The following is a 16,716-nucleotide window of genomic DNA, read 5'->3' as shown; positions in this document are numbered from 1 at the left end:
AACCATAATTTTGGCATAAATCTTTAAATTCTTGTTTTCTTGCCCCTAAACTTTATATATATAATACAATTTCTAATTTTTGAAATATGATTTGAAATAATATTCAATGCATCTTGAATATATAAATTTAAGATGTGACATATACATTTAATATGAAATAATTTACCATTTAAGCATGGTTTTAATTGAGATTTTAAAATATTTATTGCAGAATCATTATTGCTAGCATTATCAAAACTAATAGAAAACAATTCTTTAAGCATGCAAAGTATTTAAAATACTTGCAGCAATAGTTGGGCCACTATGTGGCCATTCAAGCCTAGTAAAACTTAAAATTCTTTTATTCAAAAGCCAATTTTCATCAATGAAATGGCCGATAACACAAATATAACTAATATTAAATTTGGATGTCCAAACATTCAAAGTAATTGCAACTTTAGAATTAAGATTTGGTAACAAAGATATTAAATTTTGTTTATATGAATAAAAAATTTTTAAAATATCAATTCTTATAGCATTCCTATAAACTTTTTTATATTGTGGGTTTACAGAACTACGCAACCATTTTTCTAGCTTTGGATCTTCAGCTAACATAAATGGTTGTTCTGCATATACGATATACTTAGCAAGTTCTTATCTCATTTTTTTTCTTGTGAATATCTAAAAGTACCAAAATTAGTCTCCCTCCCAATCTATGTTTGGGTTGTTTCTCTCCCTTCATCTTGCTCTCGCTCATGTGTGAGCAGATGTCTGCTCAAATGACCCGTACCACCCTTGCTACAATAACTAAAGCCTTTCCTACATTTTTGGTAAATGACCATTTTACCCTTCCCCTCAATATCCTCTACTTTGAAAACTTTCCAAACTAGGCTACTCAGCTTAGAAGCCCTCCTTTTTCCCCTAGTATAACTACTGCCGGGGGTGAAAGTTCCACTTCCATCAACATCAAACGCATCAACATCAATGTTAACACTAATACTATCGTGATGTGATTGAATGTCATCAATGGTGAACATGTTGGGGGATCGGTTTTGAGAAGGGGCGGCCATTTTTTTTTAATTATAAAAAGATAAAAATTAATCTAATTCGACTTATCCGGATTGCTAGTTCAAAATCCAAACTTGATTTCAATGGTTGAAGCCTTTCAATGTTCAAGCCTCCCGAATTGAGATACTTAAGCTGGTTGAACAAGCCTTATTCTTGTTGAAAGTCGAAACTTCGATAAAGTTGAGACTTGAGAATTGGAGAATGGTGAATCAGACAATCAACTAATCAGAATTTCTCAGATTGCAGATAATTGAGAATGTATGAGTATGAGAGAGAGAGAGAGAGAGAGATAGAGAATTAAAAGAATTGTTGAATTGGTGTGATGAGAATGGTGGAGGATGGGGCTATTTATAGGAATTGAGCATAATTCAATTGCCCAAAAAACTATCTGTTATTTAGTTATTGAGAGGGGTATTTTGGTCATTATAAAGTTACTTATAACTTTACTCAAAATGACCCCCTAAACTAGTTGGTATATAGCTGTTGGGGGGGCATTTATGTCATTTTTTCAACCCCCCATAAGCAAAATACAGAAATACCCCCTAATATGGCTGTTTATAGCTGTTGGGGGTATTTCTGTAAACCCACCCCCAAAAGTTGAAACTAGCCATTGGGCCCCTTTGGGAGGGGGGCCCAACAGCTATATTTCCGGGCGAATTGTGCCGTGGCGGATCGTGCTTCGTACTGTGTTGTGTTGGCCCATGGGCCTCGAACCCCTGGCCCAACACGACACGGACCTTCGTGCCGGGCCTGGCACAGCCCGTTAGTCGTCGTGCCATAACATATCAGGCCGGTCCAAAATCATGTCGGGCCACAGACGGCCCGACCCGATTTACACTTCTAGGAAGAGATCTATAATTCAATGGCCACGTTAATACCCTCAAGGAAAGCTAAAGCTTTGATATGTACTGAGGTACTACGTTCAATGTTCATGGTTCTGACCATGTAAAAATTTTCTCTCTGATAATAACTCCAATACCAGAGTAAAGTGGACCCATGGCTCCATCAACATTCACTTTTAATACATTGGGGGGAGGGGGGAGCCATGACCTTGGGTGGGACATGGGAGAGAAGAGGTCTCTTCTTGGTCCATGCACCGTAAATTCCAGATTTCTTCATAATGCATTGTAGATTCTTATAAAACTAAAATGGGGTTAAACTTTTTACCCTAAAAAATCATTTTATTTATGTTCCAAAAGCCCTCCCAAATGAATGAGCACTCATATATTATTACCTATATTCATGCATGAATTTGGTACATTAATTGCATGCTCACGGGTTAAAAAATAAAAGATGTTAATCCTTCCATACCAGAATAATGATTAACGATATGAAACTTGACTCCACCCTCCACTATTCATTTTAAGGGTTTTGATACTGGAAAAAAAAAAAGAAAAAAAAAATTAATCCAGTTGTGACCACTCAACCGGTATCTTAAACATGTTAATCAACCAGAAAGAAAGAGAAATGCACGGCTTTGATTGGGTAGTGTTGTTCATTAATTGACATTGGAACCAAAAAATGTTCTCGAATTTCTTGTTTATAAGTCATGGGAGGTGTTCTACAATATGAATGTTTTTTATTTTCATATGTTTTTTTTTTAAATTGTCACATCAGTAAAAGAACAAAACATGTTGAAATGTGGTTTTGTTTTTAAAAACTAAAACAAGATGGTTTTGTTCTGAAAGCGATACATGCTGTTGAAACCATAAAAAAAAAAATGTTTTTTTAAAACAAAAACAATTTGTGAAATATAAAGATTGTATGATTTATGTAATATGATATTAAATAATCATATGAAAACACATTCTACAAATTAATGAGGATTTCAATAATGCATTTTTTTGTTTCAGTTTTGATTTTTGAAAACAAAAAATACATACATAACAAATAACATATTTTCTGTATTTTTTTATTTTAAGAATCAATATATTTTCAAACCAGTTAGTTTTATTTTGCTTTTTAGAAGTGACAATACAAAATCACATTGGATAGCACCATGTTTAATAATTCTGGTGTTAATATTATGTTTGCTAAGCCCTTCAGTATTGGCTCGGTACTTTTCTCATTTTTTTTATTTAAGGAAAATTCCCGATTAGTACCATGTATTTTGGGTCTAATGTCATTTTGGCCCCTGAATTTTAAAATGCGACAATTCAATATCCAAACTTTTAAAATGTGACAATTCAGTACCTGTCGTTAAATAGTTGTTAACTAACTGTTAAGTAGCATTTGAAAAAGACACAAATGCCCTTCAAGTGTTATTTAATTTTCTTTATCAACCACTTAAACGTTAACAAAAAATTAACTGTCCCAAATCCTTACCTTTTCCATTCAAGAAAGTTGGTGTCACATTTGAGTGAGCATTCCGGTGATCCCAACTTTATTGAACAGAAGAGACAAGAATTTGAGGCTATTAATTTTTTGTCAATGTTTGGATGGTTGATAAAAAAAATTAGATGACACTCGAAGGACATTTGTATCTTTTTCAAATGCCATTTAACGGCTAATTATTAGTAGGTACTGGATTATTATGTTTTGAAAGTTCGGGTAGTGAATTGTCGCATTTTGGTGACCAAAATGGCACTAGGCCCAAAGTACAAGACACTAATCGAGAAATTCCCTATATATACTTTGTGAATGAGGCTGAAGTTGAAAGGAGTACAAGTGCGAATATATAGAATACAAAACCTTATATTTTATATGTATTTACGCTATACGTATTTGCATTTGTACCAAACTGAGCCTCATGGGTTGATGGAATGGTGTGGTGAGGGGGGGCAGCGAAGAATTAAAAGTTAGAACAACGTTTCACCTACCCCAACCCCAAGGTCCCCACCCAAGAACCAGATGACCAGGACCATCATTGGATGATGGGTCCTTTTGACTTGGGTCAGTATGAGATTTTAGAATTTAGAGTAATACTTGTAATAATGTAAGTAGGGAATTTCGGTGTAAATGATACAATGACGTTCCAAATACTAGACAAAATGGGGTTTTTTCGTCTGAAGTTAGAACTCAGAACATTATGAATACTGCATTACTTGGATCTCATAAATACAACAATGTTTATAAAGCGGACGTCCTAAATCAATTTAGACTCTATTCTCTTTGGTACTTGGTACTTATCATAACAATTGAATCATCTCAATTCCCTAACACACCCCTCAAACTCATGGAGAAAAAAAATCTGCATGTATTTGATAAGCATTTGATCTCCATGTATTTGATAAACATCCTCCAAGTCGGATGTGATAATGATGTAACCTGCTATCTAAAACGATGGCAGGGAAAGTAGTAAATGACTAGTGACATGAGATGATGAGCTGTTGTTTCTTCCAGAGAGAGACTATGGATTGATTTTTGAACTGTCAATAGGCCAACATGGGTCAAATTGAAAATGGGCCAACAAGAGATCTCAATGGGTCAATCATAATGACATCCAAAAAATAGACCAAAATAGTGCCAATAAATAATAAATAAATAAATAAACCTTAATGGATCATCCAACTGCCTTATAGGCTAAACCGAGCATGGGCCACTATAGACCAAAAGTTAAATAAATAAATAAATAAATAAAACCTTAATGGATCAATGAACCTCAATTTAGTGAGATGGTGAATGGATCATATGGGACAGATTAAGAAGATCAACAGTTAAGTAATTATTGAACCAAACGGTTCGAATGGTGGGGGATTTTTATTTTTTAAATGGTTCATAAGATGGGAAGGGGTGGCTGTGACTACCTCTTTAATGGAAATGGTCTTCAACATCTCCACAACGTACTATTTTTTTTTTCTTTCTTCCCATCTAAACATTCGGCCAGGGGCGGAGACAAGTATATTGGTGGTTGTCCTTACCTCCCTGGACCCCCCAAAAACCTTTTGTAAAAGCATTAAAGGGACGGGATGTCCTGCCTATGAGAACTCTTCCCCACGTCTACTCACGTTACATTATCCTCGTGAATTGGGAACATTTCCCCCTGCAGAATACTATGTAGGAGAACAAATATTCTCCATGTGTGACTGTGATCGATGTTATGTGAATAGGAGATCCGGACTCCATTAAAGGAAGGGCAGAGCCAAGTATATTGGTGGTTGTCCTTGCCTCCCTCCCCCCAAAAATCTTTTGTTAAAACCATTATTTGTATGGTAAAAAACATAATAAAGTGCGTCCTCATCCCTCCTCCCTGAAAAGGGCAAATTCCTGATTAGTACCTTGTATTTTGGGCCTAATGCCATTTTGGTCCCCGAACTTTAAAATACGACAGTTCAATATCCAAACTTTCAAAGTGTGTCAATCCAATACCTACCGTTAACCATCTGTTAACTAGCCATTAAGTGGCACTCGAAAAGACACAAATGACCTTCGAGTGTCATCTAATTTTCTTTATCAACCATCCAATTTGTTAATTTTTTATCAACATTTGGATGTTTGAAAAAAAAAATTAGATGACACTCGAAGAGCATTTTGTGTCTTTTTTCAAATGCCACTTAACGACTACTTAACAACTGGTTAATGGTAGGTAATGGATTGACACATCTTGAAAGTCCAGGTATTGAACTGTCGCATTTTAGAGTTTGGTAGGAGTGCAAATGGATCGGATCGAATCGGGGATCCAATCCCCCCGATCCGATCCCATCTGGTCGAATTCGGATAACCCCTGGTTGGATCTTCAAATTGGATCCTATGGTCCAATCATAAATTGGTTCAAATTAGGGTCACCCCTGTCTGGTCCGATGTGTTATATATTTATAAATATATATATATATATATATATAATACATATATATGTTATTTATTTATGAATATATTATTTATATTGTATTTTTATAAACTTGTTATATTTTCTTATAAAAAATATGTATATATATGTTAGGATTCGAATTCATATAGAGTCCTATCAGATCCGACCAGATCGGATCTGACATAAGCAGTGTCAAATCATATTCGAATATACCCTGATTCGAATTTGATCCGATCTATTTGCATCCCTAAAGTTTGGGGACCAAAGTAGCACTAGCCCCAAAGTATAAGATACTAATAGATCCAAACCTTCTCAGGCCATTTTTCTCCATACCCTACCTCTTTTATTCCTTGTATCATTTTTTGTTTAACTTGCCCCCCAAAAGAAAAATCTTGACTCCCCAACTACATTCAACCCCAATTATTTCGAAGCAACACTAATCTCCTTGATTTGGAGCAATCATCTTGGGTATTACGATTGAAATAAACTTCAGATTTAATAGGATACAATCATCAATAAAGAAAAAAAAAGTTTGAATGGGTGGGGCTTATTTGAAAATTTTAATACTTTTAATGGGAAAATCTATGATACGGGAAAGATATGGTATGGGAAGAGTTTTGACCGATCAAAACCCACCCATGAATTTTGATAAATAATACCTGATTGGATGCCATGTTTAAGATACCAGTTGACTGGTAAAAATTTTTTCAGATATCATTTTTTTTCGATATCATAGTTGAACCCCTTTTTTAATTTCTCAATTCTAAAGCTTTGGAGATGGTTGTTGAGAGAACTTGAGAAGCTATAATGAAAAGGAAAGGAGACAAAGGGGTCTCCCCATCGAATCCCTGCTAAAGCCTCTCTCTCTGCATTTCATTGATTATTTATGAAAAGTTGATATTCGACATACATTAACAGTTCGACAAGGGTAGGGATGCAAACGGATTGGATCAGATTCGAATCAGAGTATATTTGAATCCAATTCAACAATGTTCATGCTAGTTTTGACTCAATTCGAAGATCTGATCGGATCTGATAGAACTTGATTTGAATTGATCAAATCAGATTTGATAGGACTCGATTTGGATTCAAATCATATTGGTGAGTCGAATCTTTGGATCCGATTCGATCCGACTTGTTTTCTTTAAAAATTAATAAATTATTAAAAGAAGAATAAAATATACTAATTTAAATAAAGTGAAAACAAAAAAATACAAGTATTTATAATTATTTATGTCATATATATACATGCTTTATAAAAGAAATTAATATAACAAATTTATAAAAATATAATATATATATATATATATATAAATAAATAAATAACATATATATGTATTATATATATTTATTTATAACTATATAATATATATTGGATCGAATCTTCTCGAACTGGAGGGGATGATTCAAATCATTCTATTATTCGATCTAAAGATCCAAATAAGGGTGATCCGAATTATACAAAATAGGATCGGAATGTATCATAATCCATTTACAGCCCTACGAGGGTGGAAATCCAATTTTTCATGAAGGGCCAAAATAAAATAACATTTCAAAATGTCAAAATTATTTATGCCAATCAACTGGTATGGCGGCATCATAGAAGAAGTGACCAATCCAATGATATTCACCATATGCTTTAATTGGTGAAAACTCTTCCGATACCATAAATTTTCACTTTTATACATGCATTATATGTCATTAAAAATAATTTTAATGACAAATGCCCAAAGCCTATAGTCCCAGGCCCGGCCCATGATAACCTTACAAGGGCCTCAGGTTGAAAGTTCGAAACCACGTATCTTACAAGGGCCTCTTTCTGTTTGCGTGTATGCTTCAATAGAGGTGTCCATAAGAAACCAAAAACTGAAAATTGATCCGAACCAAAAAATTTGGTTAATCGAACCGGTTGGTTCGATTTTAGTTTAGTTTTTTTAAAAAACCAAATGATCGATTTGATTTCTGGTTAACCTATCAAAAAACCAGCGATTAATTAAATCGATAATTTTTTATATATTATATATTTTTATTTTATTTTAATATGTTTCCCCACCCCAGCGGCCCAACCCAGCCCAGCCCCCGGTGCCCCTCTCTCTCGGCCCAAGCCCAACAAAATGAATGTTTTTCATTCATTGGAACCCCAAAACAAACTCCTCTTGAATTATTTCTTCTTGTTTGAACAGCAGAAGCCACTTGCCATAAACCCTAGCAAGTAAGCCGCCCCTTCCTCTCTCGACGCAGTCGCTGTTGCCTCTTCTTTCTTCTCCTCCGTTGCCGTCGTCTGGTCCGCCGGTTATCTATTTCTCTCTGTCGCCATCGCCTCTGGCCTCTTATAGTCTTCTTTCTTCTTCTTAGACAGAACCAAACCATTTCTCCTCTCCAATCGCCGTCATCGGGTTTTCTTTCTCCCCCATTCTTCTCATTCTCCGAACCTGAATCTTTGGGCATTGGTTTTCTTCTCCCTTACTTCAATAGTGGTAGACTTGCAGGTAAATGATTTTTTTAGTTAAAATAATTGATATAAAATTTGTTTAAATTATGAATGTCTAATGATACCTATTTGGCTTGAATAAGGTTTTTTCCTTTGTTATTTTTCTCATTTAAGACAAAAAACATTTTTTAATAAAAATGAAAAAATAAAAAAAATCAAAAACCGAAAACCAGTTAATTGATTTAACCGTTGAACCGATTAACCGCTTGTTTCGATTTGAATTGATACAAAAACCGATGGTACCGGTTCGGTTTGAAAAATATGCCACCGAACCGTGGACACTCCTAGCTTCACGAGCGGGAAAGGAGGGACAAAAGTTCGAACTCACGACCTCCTCCAGCTAATTGTTAGGGTTGGAGATGACGAGATATAAATCATTGCAACGCCCTCTTTTTCTCCTGCCCTGTCTTGGGTTTCTTTCTTGGATTGGTGAATAGCTGCAGAAAGGGTTTTTGCTACACTAACCATGAGGGCTAAGGTAAGAACGAGTCTGTTCGAAGTCTCTCCTTTCTCATTCAACCATTCAATCTCCATATATCTATTTTTCTACTTTATTTTTACTTAGATTATTTTCCATTAATTATCTGCTATTCGTTCGGGATAGCAATCGATCCGGTCGTCATTCATTCCATTGCGCATTTTTATTTACAGTGGAAGAAGAAGCGCATGAGGAGATTGAAGAGGAAACGCCGAAAGATGAGGCAGCGATCCAAGTAGAACTTGAGAACTGCTTGTTGCACTTTCGACCTTCAGGGTCGTTTTTTCTTCTGTTTCATTTTACCCCCTCTCTTTCTTGGTGTTTTCTTTAGGCAGCAAGGATGAACAGTAGATGGTAATCTGTTTCAAGTTTTTTGATGCATTTGGTTGTTTTGATGCTTTTTACGACATTATCAATCGGAATGTGATTTTATTTATGTTTAACTTCAGTTTTCCAGTAATGCATCCTTGATATGATGCCAATGAATGAGTCGCGACTTCTGATTATTCCGTGTTTCACTTGATTAATACCTGTCCTCCTATATTATAACTATAAGCGTAATTCAAGATCTATATGGATTTACTCAGGATTTCCATGCACCGAGTAGAAATTGTCATCGTTCATCTGTTTGGTCTATAGTTCTTCTTCATTTGTGTCTGAAATTACTCATAAATATGTCTTTGATATTTCTTGCGGGGCTGATGAGTGAAAGTGCATACAAAATATTGTGTTTAGCCCATCTTTCTGTTGCTTTATTTGTAGCAGGCACGTATAAGATTATATTGACCATCCAGAGCGTACATTGGGGGACTGTAACAACAAAGTCTTAAGAATCCAATATATGGTTCATTTGAAATTTGGCCTCTGGGCCTACATTTTAAGAAGAAATCTAGATGGTAGATTCGTGATTGATGAGAATTGAGAAAAAGCAAAATTTATTGTGTTTTGGGAGGTCGTGGGGAATCATAACACGATGGGGCTGTAATGCTACTAATGCAATCCATGTTTGTTTGACTTGGTGCCCATCATACATTTCTTTGTATGTAACTATATATTGATGTAGGATACAACCTTGTGGTTTTGTTTTGATACAATTTAGGTTCTGGAGCACTCTGATGTATGCTTAGTCTTTACCTCTGCATTCCACATTTCCACTACAAGTAATCTTGCTTAACTATGGTTATTGAATGTTTAAACATTTCAGCACATATTCCAGGCATGCATCATTACCAGGAATCATGGTTCAAACAGTTAAGCAAATCATGGTTCAGACAATTTTTACATTTGTTTTGCACTTTCCTCTGTTTTTATAGACTGTACCACACCTTCTCTCTATCGGTTCTGACAATTCAGGATAAAACCTATAATTTGAATTAAATATATGCTTGGGTTACTAAACGCATGGGGATTGCTTAATACTTATCTCGAAAAATGGTTGAAAACATGATCATTTTCCCATACTATTATATTTCCCCCTCTCGTTTTCTTGTGCAAAATTTATTTTTAAGTGTAAACAGAATTAATATTATCACAAATTTGAATCAGTTTGGAGACATACCATATTGAAATATACATATGCTGTAGTTGTACAACAGAAATCCCATAGAACTGCCTAGCTTGTTTTCAAAAGTACTTGTACACTGTTCACTATTTTCATTAAATTTGAAATGAATCTTACTCTTCACTTCATCAATGAAAATTAGCCGGTTTGTCTGATGTACTAGAATAACCAAGTTTCCTTTTTATATACTTGTTTTTCTTATTTATTTATTTGTTTTTTTGTGTGGGGATGAGGGTGGGATTTACTAATTACATGTATATACTTGGGACAATCTATGACACGGGAAAGACATGGTATCCGAAGAGTTTTGACCAATCAAAACCTACCCATGAATTTTGATAAATAACACCTGATTGGCTACCTTGTTTATGATACCAGTTGATTTGTCAGAAAATTTTAGGATATCATATATTTATGCCTTTGTTGTAAATTGCTTGGCAACAACATATTCTTATAAAGAGTTGAAAAGTGAATTTCTTTTTCTGAATAGAAAATGTAGTCTGTCCATGGACTGCCCCCTGCAATCACATACAAGTATTCAGTATGTCGGTCCTAAGAATTCGGTTTAAGTTTAAAGGCAACAAGTAATGGATTTGCCAAGTGCATGTTTACACTAGTAAATGGATCCTATGAATTCTTAAGTGCATATGTAAACAAGATGCATTTAGATAGGATGATCTAAAACCTTTATGCATGTTTACAATATACATTAGAAATAAAATGTTTAAATAAGAAAGAATTGATAGAAAGCCCAAATGGCCTATTTGATCTTGAATTTCCACTCTGCAAGCGTTGGTTGTTTGATTGTTTCTGTTCAAATGTTCAATCAAGCGTTTTGTTATCTTATCCTTTTTTGACGTGGCTTGGCTAGAGGTGCCTCTTATTCTATATTGGCTACTTTTAATTTGTTCTGGATTGCCCACATGTGACATGCCTGTTACGTGGTACATTTAGCAGATCAATCTTGTAATTTTATCCGTCCATGTTCTGAAACCATGCCCAATTCTGTTTCTGATATCGCAAAATAATTGTTGTTGAAACGTGGAGGAAGAGAAGATTTCCAAATTTACCTTAATCTTGTCGCCGGGGTCGTCTTGGTCTTGGATTTCATGTGTAGTTGTGTACCGAGTCTACTGACTATTGAAGCGCCTTGTTTTCATTGGTAGTACGCGGTAGCAAGTTAAAGCTTAGTTTGGATTGAACCAGACATCCATTTTGTGACCATAAATGTGGATGTATGCCTTTTAGGCGTGATAATAGACTAATAGTATAATACTAGTAAATATTCCATATCAATCAGGAGAGAAACAACAAATATTTTCCCGTCTCTGTTAATGGCTATGGCTTGTTTTGCTTGTGTTAAATTTCAATGGGAACAGCATAAATAGGTCTAGAAATGCCATATACAAGGGCCCTGAACATATTTGTATTTGTAATGAATATATTTTTACTATTTTTAAAGTTTGGAAAGAGTATAAATACAAATATATAGATTACAAAGCCTTATATTTTGTATTACTTTTTATGTACAGTGCAAATACATTAAAAATAATACAAAATACATGGTTTTGTACTATTTGTCTTTTCTTCCAAACTTAGCCTTAAGTTAAATCGGTTTTGTGTTGTATAGCTTTTGCTTTAAACATGGTAGTTGTTGGAGACCAAAACACTGAATTGATTTGTCATTGCCGGCATTACTTTCACGTTGGCCACGGTGGAAATGGATGAGAGTGAGCAACGATCAAACTTCATTTTAACGAATTCTTTTAGACAACAAGAGAAATCATGATTATGGACACAGGAACGAAATGTCATTCAGTTGATTGATTCCTTGTACCAACCTTTACTTGTGTACCGATTGGTTTGGTCTTACTTCTTCTCCCCCTGTACAATCATCTAATTACTACTAGTAGAAAAGGTACTGAAGCTTCATCCTTCCTCGTCGTGCCTCTGAGCTAATGTTTTAAAATGTGTTTGAGCAATCCATCTGGAGTATTTGTCCAGAAATATGAAATATGCAGTATCTCTATCGTTCCAGTGTACACACTGAAGTGTGAACTACTACAAATCTACAATGCCGCTGAGAACAATTTTGCGTCGCTAACAAGAGTGGGTCGTGCCGTCCGTATCTTGCTGTTTGCGACAACCTTCCTGTCGTAATTCTTCAAATGCATGCCTGGTCTCCACATCGAAACCCCCAGCAAACTGGAAACACTTATTGTTAGTAAAGAAACGGTGAGAGGGGAGGAGTAAAACTGTAATAGATGGAGAAAGAAAGGAGATGGGCATTATCACGAACCTGGTGCACTCGGAAAGCAAATCGAGCAGCCTGGAGCATGAGGTCCTCTCGTGAGGCTTCACTGATTTTCATTTCATTAGTAACCCGTTTCATGTATTCCTTGGCTAGCCGCAGCGAGCAAAGTTTGAGCTTTGAAGTTTGATCAAAGACAATAAAATAAGCATCATATAATCCTTATATAATTTTCCTCACTCTAAAATTTTGATATTTGAAGCACATGTACATCCATTGGGAGGATGGGAGGAAGCTAAATAAGGGGGGGGGGGTGTATTTTCAGGGTCTGGATGGACAAATTTAAAGCATCAATATAAAATATGACTAAATTGAACAAACGTCGATTTAAAGATTGAATTGGGGCTCTCGTTAGATCCTCGACATGAGCTGCATTACATACATCAGATGCTGCGACGATGGCTTCTCCCCATCCAGCCGCATCATTCTCTTCAGTGTTTAACATATAGCTTATTGGCCAGCACCACCAGCAGGTTGAGATATGTGATTGTATCATGACAAACTTGTAGATGGCAAATTTCCAATCTTGATAAATTATATAGCTACTCTACCTAAGCTAATATAAATCGACCATGAAGCCTACCTGACGAATCATGCCATCGTCTAGCATCCAGTCCCAGGGGATCTGGAACTCCCGATATTTCTTGCTTGTGCTTTCTCTTATCCTCCCAATGTTGTGAACACTTCCTTCCAGTCTGCAATTATAAAACTCATCATGTGAGGTGCATGTCTAATTCATTTTTCATGCTTCTGTTCTGTGTGCCATGGTGGTGATGCAGCTGGTTAATTTTGGGGGATGGTGCGTGGGTGGGGATCGATGTTCAATCAGGATATATCGAGTTATATACTTCAGTTTGATCTATATCATATCCCTACCTGTCTTGCAACGCTTGTATCCTTTTAAGGGTGAGAGTAATGGCCTGTTTATGGCTATTCAGGAAGGATAATACCTCCGATTCGAGGTTCTTCAGGTCTCTGTAGCTGAATGCAGCTTCCCGCATTGCGTCTGCTTTTCGCTCTGGCCACTGGGGGAAATGCTTGAGCACGGCCCTCTCATCAACCAGGTAGGATAGTTCCTCGTCTAGCCATTTAACAAACTCTTCCAAATCAGATATCTTTGTATATACTGCATTCTCCACCTCCCTTGTCAAGAACATGATGAACTCCATTTGTGTTTCCACATCAGATTTTATCTGCCGCCCACATGTATATGTGCTTTACGGTTAGGAGATAATCGACTATTAGAAGTGGATCAATAAACCTAATATTTGGTAATGGAGGAAGATTGATACCCTAGAGAATTATCACTTTATAGCTACAGCACTTACAGCTAAGAGATATGCCGACCGATTCTCTATTTCTCCGATCATTTTCTTAGCATTTACAGCTTCTTGGATCCCTGCTACGTTGCCTCTGTTGTCGGTCCTTGCATCGCTCCTTGTAAGGGAGCGGTAGAATTCCATGACTTCCGGTACTCTCCGCAGTGCGGTGGTTGACCTAGATAACAACTTCGAATTCGATGATGGTGGCGGCGGTGGTGGTGGTGGAGGGGGTGGCGCTTTGTTTCCATGTACTCCGTCTGGTAGAAGTGTAGTAGTACAAGTGGGCCTTGGAGGTGGCTTCGGAACTCTCGGCTGTCTCTCCTTCCTACCAATAGATTCTAGAGAAACTCGCCCTGAACACAGATTTTCCGTTGTTGGGTTCTCACCCAAGTCGATAAGAACTTTTGACTTATGTTGCATTGCATCTGTATTATTGCTGCCGCCATTGACAACAGAGATCTGTAGCTTACTCCAGAGTGCAGATCTAGTACTATCTGAATTTCGTGCTTTAATGGAATTGAGTTGGGTTTTGAGGTGGACCAACTCCTGTTTCAGTTGCTCGTTCTCCTTTTCTAGCGAACGGTTCTTCTCCAGGGAGGATCTGAGTTCTTCCTCAAGGATGGCCAGCCGTGGATCGTCGGCTACTTCTTTTTGCATTCTTCCTTTCCGGTTCTACCTATAATAAAAAATGGATGATAACTGGGATGGGAGGAGCTACAGTTATAATTTGCAACCTCTCTCTGATCAGAGCTTCTCTCTCTCTCTCTCTCTCTCTCTCTCTCTTTCTCCTTTTGGAAAAAAAATTCCAGTTCTAATATACGCGCGGCCTAACTTCTGAAGCAAGGCAGTAGTTGCACGTAAGAGCCATGGTTTGATGTTAAGTTCGTGCCATTGGATGTCTATGATGCTGGTATGGGGTACGTAGGTAGGACTTAGGAGTGTATGATATCTTCTGGGTCTGGGGAAGGCGAGGCGAGAAAGCTTTAATTTTGCTCATCAGACTCAGGCCCATCTTTATCTTTATGTGGCTTTGCAATTGTAGGTGAGACTGATGAGACTTTGAGAGCTTGCCTAGCTAGCATAAAAGCTGCTGCTAGCGTGAGGGAGGCAGCTGTCCCAGTAAAAGCCCAAGTTAGGTACCTCTCTCCTCCATAGGCCGGTCAAAAATTTCTTTAGACGCTTGCTAATTCTGATTCCTTCCCCTTTCTTTTCTTTTCTGCTCTGCTCTCATGTGCACTTTCAAAGTTGGAACTACGTGAATGATAAGGAGAGGACATTTGTACAAGCAATAGCTTGGCTACCTTCTGCCTGCCTGGGGCCCCATCCTCATTTCCATGTGTGTTAACAGTAGCCTAATCAGATTTATGATCATCTACTACTACTACTAGTAGTACCTACCTACCTATATATATATATATATATCCTCGCCCCAAAACCCAAATTTCGGTTTCGGTTTCATTAGAGCCGAAACCAAAATTTAGGACCATCTGAGTTCTGACCATGATGATCATTACAGGTGGCAACTGGCAAGATTATTGTCATTCTGTCGGGATGTTTTATTAGTTTCTATCATTACAGTTCTAAGTTCTAACACGAGCGAGTCGATCGCTTGCTTTGTTGTTACTTGTTACGTATCTAATAAACTCCTTTATCGATCGGGATTCGGGACTCGGTAGAACAAGGCCGAGTTGTTTTATGTTGTTCATTTTCTGTAAATATGGAGGAGCTATGGAGTTTGATTTGGTGGCCTGTTTGCGTCGTATAAACATGGTATCCGTGAGACTGGAGTGCAAGTTAAGCGTACCTGGTGTTCCCGTGTCGGTGCATCCACATCCAGTGCTTTAGTATTTTAAACATGTACACAAATCTAATCTGTGATGTAATTAACTGGGGCTTTAATTCAAAATTCAAATTTAAACATAGCCTCTCTCAAAAAGTGAAAACAGCTAGTCGCGTTATATTGATGATGAGCTCCAAAAGCAAATGACATTTGATTGATTGCAAACTTCCAACTTCCCAGAGGAGCAGATTAAAAGCTTTTTATATTAATTTGGGACTTTGTTTTTTTGTAATTAATCTTATTTTTGCTGGTTTTGAACTTTTGGGTGGACGAGTTAATTGGTAGGTAGAACTGTCAATGGGTCTGGTCTGGGACCTGTTACATTATAATTGGGACACAAAATTTAGAACCAGAACCGAACTAATTATTAATCGAAATAATTGGATTGTCTATAATTATATGATAACTTAGAATTTCATTTTTGATAATATAAAAATTGTAAACTGTTATATGTTTATATGCTGATAAAAATAAGTATTTTTAACCGAAATTATCTTATATACTTATATGAAATATACCCTTTTAGACATAAAACATAATATATTTACAAGAAAAAAATCATGACACCTTCATATGGCAATATATCTATTAACCGGAAATACATGATATTAGAAGAGTTTTAACCGATCAAACCCCATCCATGAATTTTGATAAATACAACTCGATTGGCTATCCGGTATCATAGCCAAACCCCCTTTATATATTATATTAATAATATAATCAGTTTGGGTCTTAATTGGTTTAACAAAGCAAAAACTAGTCCCAACCTAATTATAAACAAGACACAAAATTCAGCCTATCAGACCTGATATAATCAGTTCAGTTTGGTTCGGTTCTATCAGGTAGATCCGGGCATTTGACAACACTATTGGTAGGTCAAATGTAAAAGTTCTAATTGGATGGAACTTGAAAGCATGTG

At 36.5% G+C, this 16,716-nt stretch overlaps 1 protein-coding gene and 1 long non-coding RNA gene across 2 annotated transcripts; one reads left to right on the top strand and one right to left on the bottom strand.

The window, feature by feature from the left end:
* The first annotated feature begins 8,624 nt into the window (after positions 1 to 8,624).
* On the top strand, positions 8,625 to 9,269 carry LOC104594953 (uncharacterized). Its single transcript, XR_734809.2, has 2 exons — positions 8,625 to 8,763; positions 8,937 to 9,269. It is a non-coding gene; the product is annotated as an uncharacterized LOC104594953 (long non-coding RNA).
* A 2,786-nt stretch (positions 9,270 to 12,055) lies between these two features.
* On the bottom strand, positions 12,056 to 14,860 carry LOC104594952 (CHUP1-like protein). Its single transcript, XM_010255511.3, has 5 exons — positions 13,964 to 14,860; positions 13,512 to 13,828; positions 13,219 to 13,330; positions 12,624 to 12,752; positions 12,056 to 12,529 (listed from the first exon to the last, which is right to left on the bottom strand). The coding sequence occupies exons 1-5, from the start codon at positions 14,612 to 14,614 to the stop codon at positions 12,425 to 12,427; spliced, it is 1,314 nt and encodes a 437-aa protein (XP_010253813.1). The 5' UTR covers positions 14,615 to 14,860; the 3' UTR covers positions 12,056 to 12,424.
* Positions 14,861 to 16,716: the final 1,856 nt, after the last annotated feature.

The sequence above is a fragment of the Nelumbo nucifera genome, chromosome 2 (genome assembly GCF_055504915.1).
Source record: "Nelumbo nucifera cultivar China Antique chromosome 2, China Antique-T2T, whole genome shotgun sequence".
NCBI lineage: Eukaryota > Viridiplantae > Streptophyta > Magnoliopsida > Proteales > Nelumbonaceae > Nelumbo > Nelumbo nucifera.
This window is presented reverse-complemented; position numbering and strand designations above follow the sequence as displayed.

What these genes read in the sequence shown, in the direction of transcription:
- LOC104594952 (XM_010255511.3), bottom strand. Translation starts at nt 14,614, where the DNA reads ATGCAAAAAGAAGTAGCCGACGATCCACGGCTGGCCATCCTTGAGGAA. An exon ending in ACGATGGCATGATTCGTCAG is followed by an intron (nt 12,753 to 13,218) that starts GTAGGCTTCATG and finishes CAAACTTCAAAG; the next exon opens with CTCAAACTTTGCTCGCTGCG. An exon ending in TTGCTTTCCGAGTGCACCAG is followed by an intron (nt 12,530 to 12,623) that starts GTTCGTGATAAT and finishes AAGTGTTTCCAG; the next exon opens with TTTGCTGGGGGTTTCGATGT.